General features: G+C 35.8%; 1 protein-coding gene across 1 annotated transcript in view; it reads right to left on the bottom strand.

The window, feature by feature from the left end:
• Window positions 1-12936: 12936 nt before the first annotated feature.
• The window catches only part of LOC134146429 (ATP-binding cassette sub-family C member 12-like), a 35229-nt gene continuing 32688 nt past the window's right edge, over window positions 12937-15477 (bottom strand). The window contains 4 exon segments of the mRNA XM_062586851.1: window positions 12937-13029; window positions 14015-14179; window positions 14736-14849; window positions 15168-15246. Coding sequence (XP_062442835.1) covers window positions 12937-13029; window positions 14015-14179; window positions 14736-14849; window positions 15168-15246 — 451 coding nt within the window.

Genomic DNA, 15477 nt, shown 5'->3' with positions numbered 1-15477 from the left:
GGCCATGACTTCCTTTGTAAGTAGCGTGTATGTGTAGAATCCTTTCTCCACCAAATTGCTGTCCTTATCTGTCCTGTTTATCTGACTACCTCCTCTCATTTTTGAAGTTGTTGGACTTCTATGGCTTGATTAGGTTATAAGTTTTTCAGAGCTTGAACCCTTTAGCTTTCTGTGCCTTGTACATTCATGTTGCTGCATAAGGGCAATACTAGGACTAGCTTCTCTGCTGAAGGACAAGAAGGGAATACAGTCAGAAGATGCAAGAAGTCTATGGCAGAGGAGCTAGCAGGTCAGATGATGGTGATGGAAGGAATGCAGTTTACCCCTGCAGTCTGTATTCAGAGTCATAGAGGGCCCTCCATCTAATCCATCTAATAGCGAAGATCAGTGTCAGTTTTTTTCCCTAGACTCTCTAGAGCGTCGGTGCACGTGCACAAAGGCTAGGTGAAATACCTGTCAATCTGCTCTATACTGTGTAGTGAGTGTGGGTGAAAAGGGACACTTCACCGGTTGTAGTGATCAGTGTTCCTTGGTTGCTGGCTTTGTGATTCTGCACTTACTCAAGAGCATGCTTCATTATTATAAAACTGAATACGAATTCTTAGCTATTATTTCTCTTACTAGTACTATTCTTAGTGTAATGATTGAGTTACTGACAAACAACCTTGAATAATCTCAATAGACAATAGATTTTCTTTGAGGTTTGCTGTTTATAACAGAAGACATAGTGTTCAAAAAAATGCCTAAATATAGAGAAACGTTGAAGAGACTGTTAAGTTCTCAAGAAGCAAACTGGGTAATTACTGCCTGATCTCTTCTGGTTGTTGAAACAGTGTATATAGTATTAAAATTAAATTGAACTTCATGAAAATTATAGCCAGCAAATATTTATGGTATGTTCTAGGAGATCATACTTTTTTGATTATTGCTTTTTTGATAAAAACAAAATTGAGACTTGCATAAGAGAGGGTGCTAAGAATTACATGATTCTAAGCCACTTTTTTTCCCCTTTTGATTCTGGAACAGCTTCATACCAACTCAGCATGGATGCAGAGTTGCGATCCAATATAGAGATGCAGAGGCTTTCACTGATTGTTAGTGACTCCAGTTGGCTGTTGCAGATGTTCAGAATTTCTGTAGCTCAAGAGCAGTACAGCTACACATTTATGTCTCCTGAAAGGGGAGCATTAGAAGTACCTTGGTAACAATTGTGGATCTCCTTGTGCTAGGCTGAGACAACCTATGTAAGTAGGGCCTATGTAAATGGCCCTGAAAAATATATTTGTTTTTATTTTATTGTTGCTGTTACTTGTTGTGATTGTAAATTGAGAAAGAAACCACCTAAGTAGAATACGTGACAATTTTTTGATTATTATGCAGAGATACAATATTTTAAAGCTATAACATAACATCAGGAAAAGTAGAATTACAAATATTTTTATCTTTAGTTCTCTGAAAAGATACTTTACTATGCCTCAAAAAAAGAAATAGGAAAACCCATTCAGCAATGGTTGTGCAATCTTTTCCTGTATGTCCATATTTGGTGATCATAAGGTTCATGTGCCTGTGAAAACAATCAGCGTGGAGGACTCCTGTATGTGTGTGTGAGGTTTTTCTTTTTTGTTGTTTTGTTTTGTTTTGTTTTTTTTTGTTTTGTTTTTTTGCGCACTTTGTAGGCAAAGCTCTATGGCTGTATGCCCTTGACAGGGTTTTCCACACAGTAGAAAAGTGAGTTCAACAGCATGTGTTCTAACTGAAACCTACAGCATTTCAAAAGTGAATCATTTTTGCTTTAGGCTTTGTTGTGTGGAAAGAATGAAGAAACAGTCCTAGCTGATCTATTCTGATTTGTAATACTGCTTACACATGCATATTTGCTTTCTACTACAATTTTCTTAGGCAGATTTACAAGTGGGGATTTTGTTGCTCTGCCATCTCAGCCTCTGAAAAAGCATGGAAACTTGAACAGGTGTGCAAGCAACTCTTACACTTAGCAGCATAGGCTGCGAATTTTAGTGCAGACAGGGATTTTTGCCTCATCATGCTTTAAATAAAATCCTGAAGAACAATATGGCCCCTATTTCTCAGATTAACACCATCCTAAAAATGTAAAGTTGGAGGAGATCTTACATATGCTGCTTAAACAAATAAGTGTATACTCATACTATTTCTGATAGATGCTTAAGCAAGCTGGCTTTTTAACAATCCAACAGTGAAGAAGGATGAGTAAGCTTTGGACAAATCATTTAATTGGCAAGAGTCTTAATTTCCCCATTTGCAGTCATCTAGCTATCTTAGGTGTACTTAATTTAGTTGAATGAATACAATAATACTTGAAAGAGGGGCTATCATACTCCCATTGGTCTTGCATTCTACTTTCTTGTATAAAGACCTTTGTAATAATCAGGTCATATCCAGATCATCTAAATCCAGGTCATTCCAAACCAACAGCACAGTAAACTTTGTTGTTTCTAACCAAGATGCATCTTTGGAATCTTTTGTTCATTCTGCCATCTTTCACTCTTCATCCATAACTCTAGGCTCATTTTTTTTACATGACTGTCCTCTTACTTTTCTGTGTATAAATCTACCTGCCTCTGCCTTTGTGTATTCTTCATGCTAAGTAATATCTTTAAAATGGTCTCTAAAAATGAATGCTTGTGGCTTTTTTCCTCTAGCCTTGACTATTTTAAAATTATCATTTATGGCTTCTTGTCACCTTGGCAATTTGTCACCTGTACTGTAGCCTAAGTTTCTCCAGTATTGCTATTGTTTTCCAGTTCATTTTAGGATGCAGTTCAAAATTATACTCCTTGTGATTCTTATTCTAATCTAATTTATATTTTCCCTCCATTGTCTTTTCTTTCTGTATTTCTCTCTGAGCTTTCTCTTTTAGTGTCTCACAACATCCTCTTTATCTATGCCTATCATTTGCCAGCAGTATTGCGAAAAGAAAGTTTAGTCTTTGTGCATGTCTGTATCACTGTATTTTTCCATCCTTGAATGTCTAATCTGAAAATTAATGCCATAGGATCATGGCTTGATGCTAGGAAGTTCTTAGAATTCAATCTTTCTTATTTATTTTGGATCATGCTTCTGTCTGATACCTTCTTTGGACACATCTTCTAGCAACTCTGCTCTGCTTCTTTGTAAAATGTTTACTATTGCTAGCTCCGAAGGGTATGGTGTGGACTGTGATGTTTCATTACTTTGAGATGGCTGCTTTGAAAATGATGAACAGTGTAGTACTAATTATAACAACTAGATTCTGCTATACATGTTCACAGTGAGTAGAGCTTTACAAATAATCACATAAGCAGACATATATTATGGCATGGTATACAGGCTAAGGGCAACACTGTCAGGAATAAATTATAAAGCTCAAGAGATCTAGTTAGACTGCTAATAGCAAAGCATCTGATTTTTAAATACAATTCTGATAGTATTTTCATATATTTTCAACATTATGTTGTTTTCAAGAATGGATTGTTAAATTTCATGCAAAAATGTAATGAGCTATGTATTAGGTAAATGATTTTTCTGTGGTTAGGGTTGACCAGTGAAGAAAATCTGGAGGGGATTTGAATTTGCTTGGTGTTATTCAAAACAGTAACCAGGAAATTCTTTTGGCAATAGTGGTGTGGGCACATCATTTAAAACTAACCTTGGGCTGTTACTTATTGCAGCTTTTCAATATAAAAAGGAAGATTAGGGGAAGATTAGACTCCTGTAAATTGTATGCCTTTTTACACAGTTTTTACTTTCTCCAAATGATCTTCTTGCTACTGCCTCCAGCTAGGCAGCTTCCTGAGATGTGTACTAACTTAATGGAGGTCAAAATAATTTTAAAAGGAAAAAACAATTTTAACAAGAGATCTGCCTTATAGTATGTTATTTAACTTGAGCTAAAATCAACATTTGAGTGCAGAAGAGTTGACCTTTCCTATCAGAAATGAACAGAGTCAAGGCTTAGCAGGATCATTTTATTTGAATTGTCCCATCACATCATTAATTCATTTGGAAATCACTGTGCTTCACTAAGATAAGTGATCGTAATAAATTCACCAAGTAACAATGTAGGCTTATAGACTCTCAGATCCTCCCAAAACATGGGCTAAGTACTTGTAGAGATAGGAGCTCCTTAACCAAACTTCAGCTGCTGACAATAAAAAATTTTATGTGTATTCTTCCACATAAGAGTAGTAAGCATGAGTTCGTGCATCTATTTGTGTATTCTTGGCAAGATAAAAGTGTAAAATACCTTTGTCCCTCTTAGCCTGACCTTTTCTTTTGCCAGGGGAGCACAAGGAAATCATCTTTTACATGCTTTCTGGAATGTTACGGATGCAATGTGACTGAAGAAATAGAATCACGTTTATTGGATGTGAAATGCTTATAGCTCTGTGTTTCCTATTTCATACAGTTTGCACAATTTTGATCATTTGATCAAAAGAGCAAAGAGTAAAGGATTTACAAAACTGTAGAATTTCTGAATCTTACGTGTTCAAAAATTAAGAGTATTACATGAGAAGGCTTTGTATTGGTATATAATTCTAAATCTGAAAACCTCAGCCATCTAGAGCTGGATAAAATTACCTGCCTTATGTCTATGAATGGCCTAAAAAAAAAAAAAGGCTCGCTTCCTTGCCTTTATTGTGTATTCGTCATATACTTAAAGGCAGTTGTTGGAAAATATGGATAAGCAAGATGAACATTTTATGTTACAGTCAGCAGTTGCAGATGACTGTTAGTGAGAATTCTAGGCAGTTTTCCTTATTTGTTACATGAGCTTTTTGAAGGTTCCCTTCCCTACCCCCCCCCAAAAAAAAAAATTATCCCAGAAGCTCATTGCTATTAAGTTTTCTCCATCATGATCTTGCACTCAGATTGCAGCACCCTCTACCTTCCCTTACCCCACTCCCTGAAAAAAGGAGAAAACTTGTAGAAAACTGTTGCTTTTGAGGCTCTAGCCATGTAGCTTGGATGCTAACCCCAAAGCATTTGGCTGACATCTTACGGTTTCCTATATAGATGTACAATTACTAATACTATATAATATTGGTAGATTATACTTCCCTGACATAGCATTACTATTTGCATGCCCAGCTGTATAAAATAAAATGTTAGTCTCCATTTTTTGAAGCTTTTATGTGTTTCAAGTGAATAAATTGCGTTTGGTTGTGTTCTGTACTGTGCTCTACTTATTTCTGTACAGTAGCAAGAATGCAGGTTTTCATACAAAAAGAGTTATTGTGTCCTATTTAACACTCCTCCTGCTAATGCCACTTTGCTTTCTTCTGGTGGTAGGGTGGTTACAGTCACTTTGGCATTTTCTTTTCCTGGTCCCAACATGCAGTCCTAAAATAAACTGGTGACATGTGGAAGCTCTTCCAAAGCCAGCAAAATGTAACATGGCTTAAGCTTGAGTACTGGTGGACAGCGTTCTATTTACAACTCTGTCTTGAGCACTGCAGTAGGATTATTGCATTTGAATTTTAACTCCCATAAAAATGCAAAGTGGGGCAGTAGCCACTGAAAAAATATTGAAAAAGATTTTGGGTAAAAATAGTTTGGTTGTAAGGTGACTTTGGGTGAACTGCTTCACCTGTCTGTGTTTTGTTTGCTTCCTACCCTTTCTCTCTGTTTTAGACTGACTCTCTGAGCAAAAGCAGTCCCTTTATAATGCCCAGACCTCCACTATACCACCTCAGCCAAGATCTAGGTTGTTCCATCTCGTACAAATTAAAGCAGATTTTTGGGGAGCTGGTGCAGGCTAGAGATGATTTGGGGTCATGAAGTTCAGATCTGGATTCAGAGCTTTACTAACTAAATATTAAAAAGATTTTTCTCATTTTGTGGTATGTTTTGTTTTGTTACACCTTACTGTGTACACGGTATGTAGAAATCTCAGTTCCAAAAAACATTTGCTGTAAACATTTGCAGAGCCTGTGAAATTCTCATTTACATCTTAGTTCAAATACATGATATTCTGTGCATCCTAGTTTGGGGCTCAAACGTAGGTTATGGCCAGTAATTTAAAACCATAATGGTGGAACTTCATATTCAAACAGGAGAAGAGTCTCCCAGTGAAACACAGAGAAGGGAAAACAAAAACAAAGTAGTGTGTCATGGTTTCTTGATAATTCAAAATTAATTACGTTTGTTCTCTTTTATGAAAAAGTTTTGTTTTTTTTTTAATGGAGGAGTGTTTTCTGATGTGATTATTGGGAGAGATGATTTTGCTTTCAGTGCCAAATCTGGAGCTTCATTTTTCAGATATATATGCTGATGCATGTGAAAAAATCTACTTATCTAGCATTTACTGTGTGATTTGTCTGTGACAAGTGTGTGAAGATACTTCTTTAAAAAAGAATTAATTCTAATTTATTCATGTCAGGAAGACAATAAGAGATCTGATTCTTTTTGATTTGTGTATTTCTTTTCTTTTACCCCAAAACAAAGTGTTGTATTACTGCCTCTCTCTGCCCATTATTTATTCTGTCTTTTTCATGTAGATCCATCAAACTTTCTAGTTAAAGAAATGATTTTCCTTTTATGTACACTGGATTCTAATAGGGAAGACTTTCTGCTGAAAGAATGAAAAAGCTGGCATCACACTGTAGGACTTCAGTTGAATTTAGAGAGATTGGACTACTTTTAATAATATATTATCTCTGAAAGTGTTGATCAAATAATTTTTAGGAAGAAAAAAAAAAAAAAACCCTAGTGCCCATAAAATTGCTAGTTCCTTTAATATCTGGAAATCAAATTTAAAAGTAAAGCTTTTCTGCATATTTTTTAAGTGATATAAAATATACAAGAAAGTGTTAGAGCAAAATTAGGTTTGATGTTATCATTCGTAGCCACTCATGTACATCTGTCATAACTTGGACTAAGAGACCAGTGGGAACAGCTATCTTCATGCTAAACCTAGAGTAAAAGGTAAAGGGAAGCTGTCTTGCTAATAAAATAGTAAAAAGTAGAAAATAAATACTGAAAATACACATTTATATTATGAAATAGTCACTGCTTTTTCTTTCTAATAGTTCTGAATGTTCTATTTCCTCTAACCAGAGCAGCACCTAGTGGCTGGAAATACAGAAAACTTTCTCTGGAAATAAAGCAATCTACTGGTAATTAGCTGGGGGGTTGGGATTAGGGCAAGGGGAGAGGTACTTTCTGGTCACATGTGGAATAATTCTATAGCAAGGACTGTAGGATTACTATGGCTCAGTTAAGTGCTACAGTAATTTGCGTAACATTTTTTTGCTGAGATCTCAAGTGTTTTGGATTACAAACACCCAAATAAATTATACAGAATTTTCAGCTCTGAGAATCTAAAAGCATACTGGGACAAACTCAATGCACCTGATAAACACTTTGATTTTGTGGATATAAAATTGAGGATTTTTGGACATGTGTTAGGGTTTGTATCTGTTCTGTGTACAAACATTAAATTGAAGAGAAATGCTTAAATATTAAATATTTAAGGTTTGTATGCTGCCTTTGACCTTGGTGAAATCTAAGCAAGAGCTGTTTTTATAGACTGAAACCAGTATTCGCTTCAGTCCTGGAATCCTTCCTTTTCCCATTCAGTTGAGGTGACATTATTTGCCTGTCTATCTAGATGCTGTGTTTGCTAAAGAGAAATATTTGCAAATTCTTAGGCTTCAGTTCTGCACTGAGGTATAGTCACTATGCATCTCAAATTCAGGATTGAGGCAGATGCAGTGGGGGAGGAGTTAGAAAATGTCATGCATACCCTATTCCTGTATCTGCTGCTTTTATCTCATATGATGCAGCCTTATGTGCTTCAGGTTGTAGACATCCCCACAGATTTTAGTGAATCAGCTTACAAGAGTGAAGTCCCTGCAAGACCTTTTCAATCTGTTTTTTCCTTGGAAGCATCTAGCACTTCAGCAAGTGGAGGACTAAGAATAGATTTCTCAAGAGAGCTCAGAAAAATAATCAACTCTGTTTAGAAACCTGGCACTGAGCAGCACAGTGGGAGCTGCTGAGTGAGTTGTGGAAGTTTAACTTCTTCAAACATTAAAAAGAGAGTAAGGATTTCCCCCCCTCCTCTTTTAATTGATTCTGGTTGTGTATATGCAGACATGGATGTTAGTGGTTTTGAAAATCTGGTCATAGGTGGAAAAAACAGTCAAGATAAGCTTTTGGGGGTGTTAACATTCCTGTTTGAAATTAATTTGCTAATGAGACGTAATCTAATGGATTGACTAGAAAGAGAAATTTAGTGTATCCATGTGAATTTTCTTCCTCAGACAACTGATTTGTTAAGGGCTCTGTGTCAGTCTGATTTTGAAGGTTTATCCGATTATCTTTCTGCAGAGCATAAAGCAGTAACCTGTTATGTGGAATTCTTTTGGAGGATTTTTGAGTAGTGAAACTATAATGCCTGATCTGCACTGAATTGACACTGAAGATGTTCTATTCAAATAGAACTAAACACAAAGATGTGTAAATTTGATGCCAATTAGTCAAGTGAAGTTAGCTAGTGAAAGATTGTTTAAGTGGTGCCAGGATTGAGTATTTATGAAACAAAAAATTTCTCACTATTCCAGCCCTGTGCATCCTTGTAGAACATACAGTGCTGACTGCAAACATCAAAAGGTGCTAAACAGCAGTGAAGTTTTACATATGTGAACTTTCGGAAAAAAACATGAATAAGGCAACGGTCCTGCACTGTAAAATGATGAGAACAGGTTGTCCTAAGAGCCAGTGGCTAGCCAGCTTGGTATTGCTGTTGGTTCTAGCTGAAGAGAGGTCTGGTGATCTCTGTAAAAGCCCAAGAATGTGGAGTAGTGTGGTTGTCAATTTTGATTATAAGCTGAAACTTAAGAAAGTGAAAGACATCTACAACTCTAGGAGAGACTAGGAAGTGCGGAGTGGCTGTGTTAGCTGTTCTGTCATGAGAAGTTGCCTCAGATGTAGCTTTGAGGAGTCTCAACCTGCAGGAATTGTATAAGGAGGCTGAAGTGTGGAGAGTCATGATCCCATAGTAAAATAAGGGACTAAGGATTTTTCTCCTAGGAGTTATAATCAGTTAAGCAGTGGAGTGAGAATTTGTCTGATGTGTTGTAGAGGTAGCAACAGTCTGAAGCCATGACAAGGGTACTATTGGATGCGTGAAAATACCTACTGAATTTACTGGAAACACCAAACCAGAAGAAAAGCAATGAATCTGTAGATAACTGGTCTCTTAACACTCATTGGTGTGTGGTTGTTCCCCAGTTCTTATGGAATAGCTACTGCTGAGGGCAGTCCCTTGGAATACCCTCCCTTCTTGTCTCTGCTGTTCTCTTCCTTCAAAAACCTCTTGGCCAGTAATATTCTTTCTTCCTACTAAGAAGTGTTAACTGCAACTCTGCATCTTTCATTTTTTTTATTAGCTTTGTGAAAGTTGTGAAGAAGTGAAGAAGTAGCATAGCTTTTCACTTGAAAAAGTGTAACAAGCATCAATTGTGTTTTTGAGGTCACTTGTCATAAGAAGCTATTGATGATTTGAACACAGCTATTGACTTTTTATGGACAACATCTATGTAGCTAATCATGCAAATAACATCACTGCAGTGATGTACATTACACTTGCTGAACTGAATGCCATGCACATTCTTTTGGACCTCAAAACTGAATTAATTGGAAGAAATGGCTGGCCTACACAGAGATCTGAGTCTATGCTTTCACTATTTGGATTAGTATTTTTCTTTGTATTACTTATTATGGAATAATTCTTGTGAATTTCTCTGTTCATAAGTGTACCAGTTTTCTGTAATATGTCAAAATTTGATAATTCTACATGATTTAAATTTATTTCTGAGAAGTAATTGCTTTTGTGATTCCTAGCTCCTCCTCTAATAATCTACAGTGGCTTTCTTCTTTTCATCCAACTGCCTATATTTTAAGATTTGCTAGGAAGCTGAAATATTTTAAGTCTGCAGCTAAGTTGGAACTCCTGAATTAGTAATGAAGTTTAGGCCTATTTCACTGTGTATAAAGAGAATTCTGCTTTGCACTAATCACATTTTTAAATGGAGAAGGCACTTTCTGGTCTAATCAATAACTCTTTCTTCTATAAAATACAGAGATAAGAGAGGTAAGTGACTTGTTCAAAATTGGAGTGTTATTAAGAACAGAATCTATAATTCTGGCTTTCAAATTTATCTACCAGACCATGCTTTCCTTTTCATTGCTGACATATGCTGTCTTTTACTGTTTGGCTTGATTTTCATGTTAGTGTTTTAGGATACTGGAAGCAGTTGAATCATGTTTAATATAGGTCTGATCAGGCCTTCCTTGTTCCTCAGCTGAGATGAAAAACATCTTAAACGCTTTAGAAAATTGTAAATCTAGGGTGATCATTAACTTCCTGAGAGGTTTTAAATGATTTCTGTTAATCAGTTAATTGACAGTAACAGACTTTCGTATTTTAGTTTAAAGCTTTCCACTTTGCGTTTACTAGTAGTCTTGCTTTTTATCTGAAATTTTTGTCAAAAAGTAATTTAAAAAAAAACGCAGGACAGATAAAAGTGTGAAAAGGCTTGTCTGACATGCTGTGTTAAAAATGTATAGCATATGGAAATATTGCGTGGACTTTGACAGTGAATTAGATGCTCTAATATATTTGCTGACAACTTCTGCCTCAGTGAGCAGAAACAAAAACACTGCCTGTGTTATCACAAGGCCAGATAGTTTTCTCTGTGACAAGTGTAAAACATTTTATAAGTCAATACATGGCTCAGTTTAAAAAAACAAAACCAACCCCCCCCAACTTTGTGTGTTGTATTTTCTTCTGTTCTTTAGAAAGCATCTGTGTCTTTCTTTTAATTATGCCTAAGCTTTTATAGAAGCACATAATTGAAGACATACTTTTGCAGGCTACATTATTTTGGAGTTAATTTGTAACATTTAAGTGCTTGGCCACCTTACAGCTTCTGCAGACTGGGTAGCTGGACAATTAAGTGTTGTAAAGTATGCCTGCAGTTATCTACAGCCAGAAATATAAGGTGCAAAGTTGATGCCAGTTGTTCAGATCCTTTTCACATTCAGGGATAGGCTATTGGCATGAGACTTTTACCTGTGTAGATGAGTGATTGATGTGGAGTAGCAGTTGTGTAGGCTTTGGCTTGCTGTGCCAGCAGCAGTAAAGGTATGGGGAACAGTAAAATCTTCTCTGAGGTTGTGGTCCTGCAGCAACGTAAATTGACCTCTGACTGTGGCATTTGTGCAGCCGAGACATGAGGAAGTTTAAGGATCTGAACTAGCAATAAATTAACCCTGCAAAAAACTGTTAGTTTTCTACCATCTCAGCAAACTGACACAGTTCACAGGAGATCCCCAGGATGTCAAACAATGCTAGAGCTGGCATGGGTGGAAGGAGAATGCTACAGTAGACACCTGTGGTTAGGGGAGGGACTAGATCGTATCAGCCATACCTTTATTCAAACAAATCTGAATATCTTTTAGAAAGCAGAAACCATACTTTTTTTTTTATTTGCAGTACAATTATTTACAATTGCATTGTGTTGTGAACTAACAAAATATTCAACTTGCTACTTTTTGTCATTAGAGATTCCAAATGATCTTATCTACTGCAAAGAGATGTTTTCATCTTTTACTGGATTGCTATCATATGTAGAATGAAACTGAAGAATATTTAGCAGTATGCAATAACAAGGGAGATACATTGTCACTGTTATCAGTGCAGTTGTCTTAAAGTATGCGAATTTTCTTTTAATTGTATCAAATAATCATATTGTAGTTGCATTCTACTTCAGCAAATAATACAAATCAGAATTCAATTTTGACCATTAAGACTACCCGAAAGTCAATTTTCAGATAACAACCCATTAATTTTGAGAATATTTCTGAAAGCTCAGTGTACTTCATGCTGTGTTCTTTTTCTGAGGCTTTAACATATCTTAAAAGTATGTAACTGAAAAAATACTGCAGCTCTGAGAAATGTCTTAATATGAAAAAATATAAGTGATAAGAGAAGAGTTGGAAGATGGTTTTTCTCATTTCTAGAGAGAGGAAAATATAGTAATAAATATACAGGCCTAAATGTCTGTGCGTATGCATGTAGAATTATTAAATCATTCCTGATTTTGCATCAGGAGAATTGAAATGTCTTTACAGGGGAATGAGTGCTGATACTTGAGGCCCTGAAAAAAATATCAGAGAAGTGCATACAATGCAGGAAAGGCAAACTTGATGAAGCTATGCAGGAAGATTCTTTTTTTTTTTTTTTTTTTTTTTTAATGTACTTCCTCCATAAACAGCAAGTGAGAGTAAATTGAAAAGTGTACTCTAGAGTGGATAAGCATCTTACATTTCCTAGTTAGTAATGATTAATAAATCACGTGTGACAAATAATTTGATTATCTTTAGAAAGCATGACATTAAGCTGTATTTAATTTTTTGGATCAATAAGCCTACTGCATTTTGAGAAGAACTTGAAAGTTTAAATCTTCACATGCTAAAGAAATACCAAAAGCTTCCAACATTTTACTTACACTTTCTATTTGAAACCCTTTGAAATTGTCCTGAACGCCATAGTCAGTTTATCTTGTGTTCGTTTTCAGAGGCAGGTATAATACTGAACTCTTTTGGATGATAAACATCCTAGTGTTCAAAGAATGTCACTTTTCTGTGGGCTACTGTAAGCCACATGCTAAGGTGCAGCTCCAGAGGTCACAACTTTGATGGCATAAGCTATTCAGCTAGCATTAATGATAGCTGATTCTTGGTATTTTTAGCTGATGCGACTGATAACCTTATTCTGTTGTGTGACTGTCAGCTACATCACAATGTTAATGGATCTTCTTTCTGGGACTTAATGAGGAGATCCGAAGTGTCATTTATATTTGCTATCACTCATGTATTTCCTGTGATCATACAGCCCAATGTTAAAGGCTTCTATGAGGCCAGTTTGTTCGCTGCTGCCAAGAGCGATGCGAAAGCAGAATTGCGGGTTTTTACAAGATCTTTCGGCTTGCCAAACTCAGCTACCTGAAAGTTAGAAGAAAGTGATTAAGCATAAATATCAGTGTTTCTCTGTTCTGCTCCCTATTATGCTTATTTGGGTGATGGTACAGGGCATAAGATACAACACAGAAAAAGTAGGAAATTCCTACAGGTTTCTGATTCTAAACTAGATTGAGAGAAAAATGCTTGATACTCTGAATCTAAATTATCATTCTTGTAGTGATTCATAACTAGATAGAATTCTGCTAGTTAACAGATAGAGCTGGAAATAAAACTCCAGACCCATGTTTCTAATTTTAGAAGGTGTTTTGTAAACTAGCAGAGTTCAGGAGAGAAGTTTATATCGTTGGAGGATTTCAGAATTCTGGTTGATTAGTGACTAATTTCCTGTTCCCATGACCAAGACTAGTGGGCATAATCCTGAGAGAGCATCTCAGAAAAAACATTTCATTGCGTAGAAATACACGGATTCATGTAGAGGCTAGTCTGAGCAATGGTGGCAGCAACGTAGAATTCTATCTGAAGACTTAGAGCGATTAGCCATGTCTGAGCTCCATGTTCTTCTAAAGTAGTGTGCTGTGACCACTGTGTTATGGAATTGTCGTAGGTGGCTTCCCCAGTAAATAAACAAACTATTTCTTGTAAAGGGAAAGAACATCAGTAAGGATCAAGAAGGTATACTTCCCATGGAATACCACTGTTCTCTAAAGATGAGAGGGGACCTTACTGAAGTTTCTCAAATGTTTAATGAGAAATATGCAGGATGTAAAAGCAATTTGAAGTGGGTTTAAATTTGGGATGAAAGAGCAAAAGTGTACGTAAGGAGAAATTTCCGCATCAGATATGTTGTAAGAGAAAAGTTTACCAGCAAAGCAATGATTCAGAGATTTTGTATTTGACTGTGTATAGTCCTAGTAAACGTACAATAAGGAGTAAACGGACAGTGGCAGTGTATGGGATTTGATGACTTAACAGACTTGTTTCCTTTGTAATTGGTTTAATTCCATACCTTTCCATTGCTCATCACCAGAATGTTGTCACATTCCATAACCGTGTCTATGCGATGTGCAATGGTTAGGACTGTACAGTCCTTAAAAGCTTCTCTGATTGTGCACTGGATGAGCGCATCTGTTTTGGAGTCAATAGAAGCTGTGGCTTCATCAAGAAGTATGATCTGTTGAAAGAAAGAACCTTTTGAGCATTCGATGTAGTAGCAACTTAGTGCCAAATATGAAGCCTTATGATGTTTTTGTATCAGAATGCAGGGAAATGTATACTGAAAACTAGGTAACTATCTTCAATTGCTTGTTATTTATAGTTCATTTAGATCAAAAAAATATATAATTAATTCACATCACCTGGGTTTTAGGTTTTTTCAAGTTTCAAAGAATTTATCAGTTGTAATATTAGTAGTCCTAGACATTCAGTATGCATATAATAATTTGCAGGATTGGGTCCGAACAAAAATCTTTTCATTCTTTAAAAATCAAGGATACTTAATGTGAGCACTGAGTATTTGGATTAAAAAAAAAAACCCACAAAAAAACAAAGTAAGTTTGAGTCAGATTGATCTTGCATATGAGCCAGTCATGTAAATAACAAAAAAAAATAGATTATTTTTAGGTTCTTTTTTCCCTTTTTCAGAAAGTTTTAGGCCAAACATACTGGGGGTAGTTCGTGATTATTATTCTTTATATACTTCTAATATAGCATTCGCTTAAGTTACTTACTTTGGAATTTCGAAGCAGTGCTCTTGCCATGCAAAGCAGCTGCCGTTCCCCCACAGAGAAATTTGCTCCGTTTTCGACAACAGCTGCTTGTAAGTTTCCGGGGAGTTTTAATATCTAGAGTCCATTTAAAAAAAATGACAAGACTTTTACATTCGTTTTACTGGTTGTGCTGCACTGCATGCTTGTCTGATTTTATAATTAGTTGTGTGTCATGAATTTCTGGCAATATTGTAAAGTATAAAATTGAAAAGAGGAAACAAGCGAGTATGTTTTAGTTTAGTTTTAGTTTAGCTTTCACTCACACTAGTGAAAGTACATGTTCATTATTATAGCCTTCATGAATAATTATATGCAGTAGTAAACAATAATTAATTTTAATTCATTTTAATACTTCTATCAGAAAAACTATGATTGAAAACCCAAAATACATACAATATCTTTCATAAATGTTCTTTCAAGTGCTTGCCAGATCTGATCATCTGTACAGTTACTGAAAGGATCTAAGTTATATCTGGAAGAAGAAGAAATAGCCTTTAAGAAAGGCAAAATACAAGATAGTAGAGCCAAATAACTATCAAACAATTATTTTTAAATATTTGGTCAATTAATTTATCTCTATGCATTTTATTTTAAATTTTATTATAGAGTATTTTCATTGCTTTGTTTCTGCTTCAACTTTTTCTGCAGTTGAGTACTTACAGAGCCTTAAGAGAAGGAAAAGCTCTGTTTTCCTGGTGTCTCG

This window comes from Rhea pennata, chromosome 13 (assembly GCF_028389875.1).
Source record: "Rhea pennata isolate bPtePen1 chromosome 13, bPtePen1.pri, whole genome shotgun sequence".
Taxonomy (NCBI): domain Eukaryota; kingdom Metazoa; phylum Chordata; class Aves; order Rheiformes; family Rheidae; genus Rhea; species Rhea pennata.
This window is presented reverse-complemented; position numbering and strand designations above follow the sequence as displayed.